This window comes from Trachinotus anak, unplaced genomic scaffold, assembly GCF_046630095.1.
Source record: "Trachinotus anak isolate AG129_WGS33_773 ecotype Australia unplaced genomic scaffold, CSIRO_AGI_Tana_v1 ptg000004l, whole genome shotgun sequence".
NCBI classification, from domain to species: Eukaryota; Metazoa; Chordata; class Actinopteri; order Carangiformes; family Carangidae; genus Trachinotus; species Trachinotus anak.
In genome coordinates this window covers 12,685,859-12,693,582 of record NW_027273855.1, presented here as the reverse complement: position 1 = coordinate 12,693,582, position 7,724 = coordinate 12,685,859, and the positions used below count along the sequence as shown (strand labels likewise).

General features: G+C 42.5%; 1 protein-coding gene across 3 annotated transcripts; it reads left to right on the top strand.

The window, feature by feature from the left end:
- Positions 1-2,210: 2,210 nt before the first annotated feature.
- Positions 2,211-7,345, top strand: atxn7l2b (ataxin 7-like 2b). 3 transcript variants are annotated; one of them, XM_071476007.1, is made up of 9 exons: positions 2,211-2,450; positions 3,047-3,118; positions 3,220-3,535; positions 4,031-4,266; positions 4,552-4,634; positions 4,804-5,015; positions 5,138-5,318; positions 5,516-5,637; positions 6,188-7,345. In XM_071476007.1, the coding sequence occupies exons 1-9, from the start codon at positions 2,354-2,356 to the stop codon at positions 6,933-6,935; spliced, it is 2,067 nt and encodes a 688-aa protein (XP_071332108.1). In that variant the 5' UTR covers positions 2,211-2,353; the 3' UTR covers positions 6,936-7,345. The 3 variants fall into 3 exon arrangements, with proteins under 3 accessions (XP_071332108.1, XP_071332106.1, XP_071332107.1); XM_071476005.1 differs by having other exon boundaries at positions 2,293-2,450; positions 5,141-5,318; XM_071476006.1 differs by lacking the exon at positions 2,211-2,450 and adding an exon at positions 2,473-2,945.
- Positions 7,346-7,724: the final 379 nt, after the last annotated feature.

The window sequence follows — 7,724 nt, the reverse complement described above, 5'->3', positions numbered from 1 at the left end:
AGCCAGAGCTGACACCTCTCATACTCATACACTCAGCTAACGATTCATAAAGTGGACTGTAATTGGTCACGCCACTCTCTGAAGAGCTAATGTGTGAGTTTTATTCATTTGTGTTGATCAGGTATCCAGCTAATAAGGTCAGGTTACATGCAATGCAGGTTGACACTCACTAGGTGGCAGACACTCTGCCTCTGCCAGGTATCTTCAGCTGCTAATGTGACACACACAAATACACATACATACATTAACATATACACAAGCCTCCAAAACACCTGACCCTCATCATCTGTGAGTGAATCAGATGTGAAATCACCACCGTGATGATACTAATCCTCCAGTCTTTGGTCAGGCTACAATTTTGTATTTATGCAAGATAGTTGTTAGTGTTCAAGTCAGCATACTTGTTTATATATATATATATGGAAAAACGTTGCCTGGTCTGATGGTTCTCGATTTCTGCTGCGACATTTGGATGGTAGGGTCAGAATTTGGTGTCAATAACATGAAAGCATGGATCCATCCTGCCTTGTATCAGTGGTTCAGGCTGGTGGTGGTGGTGTAATGGTGTCAGGGATATTTTCTTAATACACGATGTATGGCTAACCAACCAGACATCGTGTTGGTCTTGTCGACCAACACAGGCAGTGGTGATAGATGCACCAATCCCAAGCAACAGCAACATCAAGAAGAAGGACCACGAGAAGCTCGAGAAATACCAAGGGCCGAAAGAGGAGCTAGAAAAGATGTGGAGAGTAAAGACAACAGTGGTACCAGTGGTAACTGGAGCATTGGGGGCTGTGACCCCCAAACTGGGAGAATGGCTCCAGCAGATTCCAGGTACATCTGAGGTCCAGAAGAGCGCAGTTCTAGGAACAACTAAGATACTGCGTAGAACCCTCAAACTCCCAGGCCTCAGGGAGAGGACCCGAGCTTGAGAAAGACACACCACCCCACAAGGGCTGAGAGGGATATATGTATATATATAAAATATAAATATAATTATATCGATAAATATAAAATTATACAAATAAATATAAATATATATACTGTGTCTCAAAACTTACTGTGTGTATATAGGCCCTTTGTTATTGTCCCTATCATCCAGTATACCCTGAACATTCTGCATGACAGCTAGAATTACATTTCCATCAGTACTGAACAATTAAAGGTGCAACACACAAACAGCCCCTGACATCTTAAGGCACTCACACTCATGGTCTATGAGTCTAGATGTATTCTGTTCATTATAAAAACAGCAAATCCAGTGGTCTTTGACTTAATACTTCCAGATATCATACTTTATAGAGGTTCTGTTTGTAAGGTTTGCTGGGAATAATCATTGTAAAATTTGTACAATGACATTAAAGACATGGTAAGGCTTTTCTGATAAGGCACCATTTTTAAAGGCTTTATAAGTTGTGATTAATTACAGCTTCTATTAATGATTCATGAGTAATTTACTAATGTTTTATAGATAAGTTTTAAGCCATTGATAACAATAACTTTTTGGTTGCCTTATTGTGGAAAATCCTCCTCCAGCATGACACTAGGTAGCCCCTAAATTCATTCGGGAGACCTCTCAAACCCGTCGATTCTGCAGTCATAAGTAAAAGGAAGTCATTTACAAAGGCTACCAATTTTCTCACTTTCTAAGAAATCATATTGATTTTAAATATGTAATAAGTGATCAAAAAAAGTTAGTCAGTCACATGTAAATAATTATGATGTTAATAATTCAGCATGTCTATAATTGCAGATGTTAAGAAGCTGTTTATAAACGGATTTTGGAGTAAATCAGTTGTAGCAGGACTTTTGTCGCAGACAAGTGGACAAACAGTCCATTGGAGTGTCTCGCTGTCACCCTAATCTATAAAATGTGAACTAAACGATTTAAATCAGAATTAGAGCCATTAATTACAGTTTATATACCATTTATAAACGGCGCTTGTCGGAAAGTAGGCCTACCTTAAATTTTTTATTTTTTTTTCAGACGGAAATTTGAATATTGATGAAATTTGATTTCCCAAACACTGCCAAACCTTGTAATATTCCAACATTAGCCATAAACGAATGGCGTTTGGCCAGATTATTGTGAAAACAGGGGAGACGTGGTACATCCAGGGAGAAGTGACTGAGGCGCCAGTTCAGCCGTGTCCGCTGGGCTCAGAGGGGCGGACCGTTTCACGCAGGCCTGCCGTCGCCGCGGTGTTATCCAGTGCGCTGTTTGCGGCTTCAGGTTTTTTTTTTTTTTTTTACCTTACAGTCTTCGGGTTTGACGCGGGCACGAGCTTCGGGACGCGGGCGCGGTGCGCGTGAACCGACGGTGTCGCCTCGTGAACGAGCACGAGCAGCAATGGCCGCCTTGAATCGGCGAAATCCTCACCTCGATGATTTTGTCGGATTAAACTGGAGCTGTTGGGTAGATAGGGTGAATATTTTACCATCTGACGGTGAGTCGCACCCCCTGCCCCAGCTGTGGTTTCCGTTGCGTTACAGTGTCAAATGTCCTGTGATTGATTTGTTGTAACATACACACAAAGCGGCATAAAGCGCGACCCAAACAAAAGACCCACTGGGTCCTAGTGCAGGGTGAGTTTGCTAGCAGTCTTCACTGGCACTAAACCGAAGACAGATTGAAGTTATTGTTCCTTAGCCGTGTAGTAATGTGATGATGAAATACTAGATGGTAAACACAAGGCGAACGGCTCACCTGTGGACAGGTGGATTCACCGTTAGCGTTAGCCTCTCAGCTACTGTCACACTAAAAACAGCAACACTACTTAAGAGGGATTTGTACAGCGTGCGAACAGCAAAACTGACCAGCAAACATGAGTAAGGGCTGGGCCAGTTGTCAAGGAGGCTGCAGCAGAAGTTTCAAGAGACAATGACTTTTAAATTCATGTGTAAAACCCGTGGGAACACTCAAACCTGGGACACGGACTGAGGTGACAGTGATGTTGCGGCTTTATCTCAGTAAACCTGCTTAGAGGCTACAGCAGTGCCCCAGTCCAACATCTCATGCTGACTGTTTTTGCCTTGCATGCAGCTGGGTCTAATGTTGAAGACAACAGCATGTGTGGGGGGAACCGATCTGAGACCATGACCCTCAGGAAAGAAGGTGAGGACTCACTAACACGGACAGTGTTCAGCATCATTTCACATAGGTGAATGATGAAAAAGTATCTCATTCAAAACTCTGTTTTGTATTTTACTCTACAGATATGCACATATATGGCCACTGCCCTGCACATGATGATTTTTTTTTGGTGGTGTGCAGCCACTGTGGCCAGGTGGTGAAGCCTGAAGCCTTTGAGAAGCACTGTGTGAGGCGCCATGGTTCGCTCACAAAGATGTGCGGCCAGTCATCTATGTTGGCACCACAGCAGCGACCTTGGCCTGGCCGGCCTCCTTCAAATCTGCCCTCTTCTAGAGAGAGGCAGAAGGATGGCAGACATCATGAGGATGGCACCCCATCCTCAGCAGTGTTACCTGGCCACAAGCATAGGCCTAGTAAGGCCCAGAGGGAGACAGTCAGGTACTGTTTAAGATTGTTCCCTTCATATGCTATTTCAGGAGATGCTCAGCTTGATGGTTGGTTTGTGTTGGACTTGGTCGTCTTTGCATCCATGCTATTTATTCGTTGCTTTGATGAAAGATTACAGATGTGGATGGGGGATCACAATGTTCATTAGAATCATGGAAAAACATGAAAAAAACACAAACCTATTTAGTTTTTACAGTTTTTACATAATTCTCTGCAATGTGAACTTGTTAATATCCAAGTGCAATGTCACTGACCCAGCTGGTCGAGCATCAATACACCTGTGTACACTAAATGTGAAATATGTGTAAAATAGGTGTAATAAACAGAATGCTGTGCAATCTTTCCCATGTTAGAAGCAGCAGTTTTTATCCCATCTGTGTGACAAACCAGAATTTTGTCACTTTTTGTATCTAAATTGCTAAAAGTCTGAACTGCATGATTCTCGTAAGTCAGTTCTGAAGTGTGCTTCTCCGACCACCTCTTCAGTTTGCCTTCAGTGGAAACGTTGCCACAGCAGAACTCTCTCCACCCACACCACTCCTCATCCACGCCTCACCCCAGGGTTCCTCCATGGCAATCAGGACCCCTGCCCCCTGGCCCCTGTTCCTCCTCCACCTCCCCGTCAGAGCGACCCTGTGTGCAGAAGTCCACAGCTGGACAGTCCAGTGAGTCTCACAGTCCTCTGCGGGGAGCAAGAACCTACAGCCGGATTCATAAAAAAAGTGAGTCTGCTATTTATACAACTTCTATTGTTGTCCCTTAACTATCAGTGACTCTGGAACATTTTTGTTCAAGAGTGTATTAGTGTACTAGCTTGGGTATAGCATGTTGTATACAGCACGATTTGCATTTTAGTATAATTATATCGTATGCAGAATTACTGCCTCTTATTTTGTTGTAAAAAATTAACACACGTAAGTCTGTAATCTCTCCTCCAGCATGGATCGTGTTGACTGACAGTCTCCTGCTGTTACTCACTGACTACTGTGTTTGCTTTTTTCCTATAGAGAAAGAATGTGACCTGAACAAACACTGCAGAGGTCTGGATCCAGAAGGGAAGAAGCTGGGCAGCCGGGAGCTTATATGCAATGTAAACTCTTAGTGCCTTCTCCTTTTACCCAATACTGTTACCAGTATCTTTGTTGTTGCTCATTATTAACATAGACATGAGTGTTTTGTCTGCATTTGTTATTTGATGTAGAAGTATGGAAGATTTTGTCATTTGTTTGGGATGGGATGTTGCTGTTCTTTCTTCACAGACTGATTCCATCCACCAGCAGCAGAAAGCACTTGGAAGGGCTTCGACCTCTGGTCAGCTGGCAGTGGAGCAGAGAGCAGCTTCAGCAGGTCGAGATATGGAGCTGTTTCTTGTCAAATTAAAAGAAAAAGAGCAACATTTGGAAGCTTTCGAAGAGAAAATAACAACTCAGGGCAATAGATACAACTTCAACAGCAACTGCAACATTCTCAGGTATGGAATATGATTTTTCCACATTAACAAAGATAATTTTATTAACTTAAATGCCTCTTGAGTAAGTATCAAAAATTGTCATTGGAGATCATTTTTATTTTCTGCATTATTTTGCCTTCAAGCAGGTCCAGGGATCCACAAGAAAGCTTTCCAGAGGAGGAAGGTGACACCACTGTAGAGGTGGAGGTACAGCCACCTTATCCCTTCAACCAGAACCTGCTGTCAAGCGAGGAAAGTGAAGATGATGAGCAAGAGAAAGCTACGGACCTCCCTGCCTCACCCTGGCACCCCAAACCTCTGGGGGTGAGTGAAGAAACATACACAAGCACAGGAGCAGCCAGAAGTTAGGGATTTGTGTGATAAGCCCACTTCAGAAATATTTAAAAATATCAAAAACAAAAACACCTTGTAGATTTTGTCATTGTTCATAGTGGGAATGTATTCCTGTCCAAAGGACACTGAAGTGTCTTTGTTTCAATGAAATTGTCTCTCTTCTATAGCTATGCACTTTTGGATGCCGTACATTGGGTTGCAACCTCTTCACCTTCGACCGCCGTTTGCATCACCTGCAATTTGCCCTCAGTGCCATGTTGGAGCACCATGTCAGCACACAGTTGTGGAAGTGAGTATCATCGCTATTTAATTCATCCATTTGTGGTCTAACCTACTTAGTGGTAATTTTTTTTGGACAGAAGAAATATCAGCTTCGTTTTGCCAGTGGGTTGAAGTATGGCGATATCCTGGTTTGTATTGCCTTGATTAAGCAATTTAATATCTCTTAGAGCTTTACAAAATTATGAATTATATTATAAGTAATGGCCAGACTTCATCAAATACCCTTATAGAAATAAAACATCTTAAGAGAATGGAAGGATTGATTGCATTAATAGGTTTCACTACATCAGACAGACTCAAGAAAAAAACTAGCTGTCTGCTTCAAGTGTATTTAAAAGTGAAAATTTCAGAACTTAAGCAAACAGTTGTGTGTCATACTCAGTTGCAGGGATGTTATCTAACATTTGGAAGTTTCAGTCACTGGATTAGATATGTCATAATAAAATGAGACTGCAGCTGATCCATCAGAACCATCAGGGAAGAAATGTTTTTTGTTTCTCTCATTTACATGAAATACAGGAACCTAATCAGCTTCATGTTTTTCCTGTAACTTACAGGAAGATGCCCCAAGCATCATCAGGTCTCAGGTCTTGTCATGTCACACCACCACCAACTGTCAGGACTGTGGCTAGACCCTCCCAGTCCACTGGCTCCCTCAGCCACGAGTCTACCTCACTGGGACAACTGGAAACCAAAAGCAATCAGCAGAACTCTCAAAGTACCAAACCGCCTTCTTCCATTTCCTCTGCGAGCCTTGGGCCTGGCCGATTAGGCAACCCTGCTCAACGACCAAGCAAGGCTCAGCTGAAGGAGGTGGGGCTTATGCAAGATGCAAGCACAGCACAGAAAGCCACCGGGCTGCCACACAGTAGTAAAGACAAATCCTCCAGACAAATCAGGGATCCTCCTCTCCATGAGAAGGGCCAGCCACACGTGCCCTCCTCTGAAGGACCAGCCGCTGTTACCTTCTCACACAGAAAGAAGCCATGTCCTCCTCTGCCACTGCAGCCCTCAGAGAGACACATGTCAGGTTTGGAGAAGCGTTCCCCTTTACCTGCAACAACAATGCAACAATGCTCCCCCCGCAACAGAAGGAGGTCCCCAGGAATTGACCAGAAGGTGGTGGGTTATGATCATAAGGGTCGTGGCCAAAAGCGCAAAGTCAGCAATGAGTCGCCGCCCCTCAGCTCCTCAGTATCCAGAACCTCCAAGTGTAAACGCTTGTCCTCTCCTTCTCGCTCCACCCTCCTCATTTGGAAGGGAGAGAATATTGGGGCTTGCCTGGAGAAAAGATCCAACTCCTAAAGATTGAGTAGACTCACTTGCTCTGCATGCAATAGGCTGCAAACAAACAGTTTTTTTTTTTTTTTTTTTTGATGATGATGCAGCTCTAACCCTGTAAACCTGAAAAGACATGTTTGTAGTATGAGTGTCAGGATACATTCTGAGGTGTGTGTGTGTGTGTGTGTGTGTGTGTGTTTCCACATTTATTTATGTCTTCACATTTTTATGCACAGACATCAGGAACACGTGTTTGTCTATATGTTACTGTATGTGTTTTACTGTATTTTTGCAAAATGTCTACTTTTCTACATGACTAAATGTCTCAGTTTATTACCTGTGTAAGAGAATAAAAATACCTCAAACTACTCATTATGCTGCTAAAATGAAAACTCACTTCATGGTTAAACAAATAAAACATTCTTGAATCCTTATATCCCTGTGTCTTATTCTTTTACTGTGGGTCTGCACTGATGGAGCATTAAAGATCATGCAACTGCAGTTTTGCTCAGATTTGTTAACTCTTTTACTCAAATGATAAAACAAACACCAGAGGATAAAAATCAAATAGCTTGGCAGAAAGTTTTATTTTGACCTAATAAATGTAAGATTTTATGAAAGTGAAAGAAATTCTAAACATCTTCTCAAATACTTCAGACCATTATCACAATGATTCAATTTATACAGTATATGTTTGGACACTGGGTGGAATCCACTGAGAAGAACAATTTGTTCAATTTGTGACACAATTCATCCAATTACCATAGTCCTCTGATTGGATAATTTACCCAGTATTTATGTGTTTGTACAGTA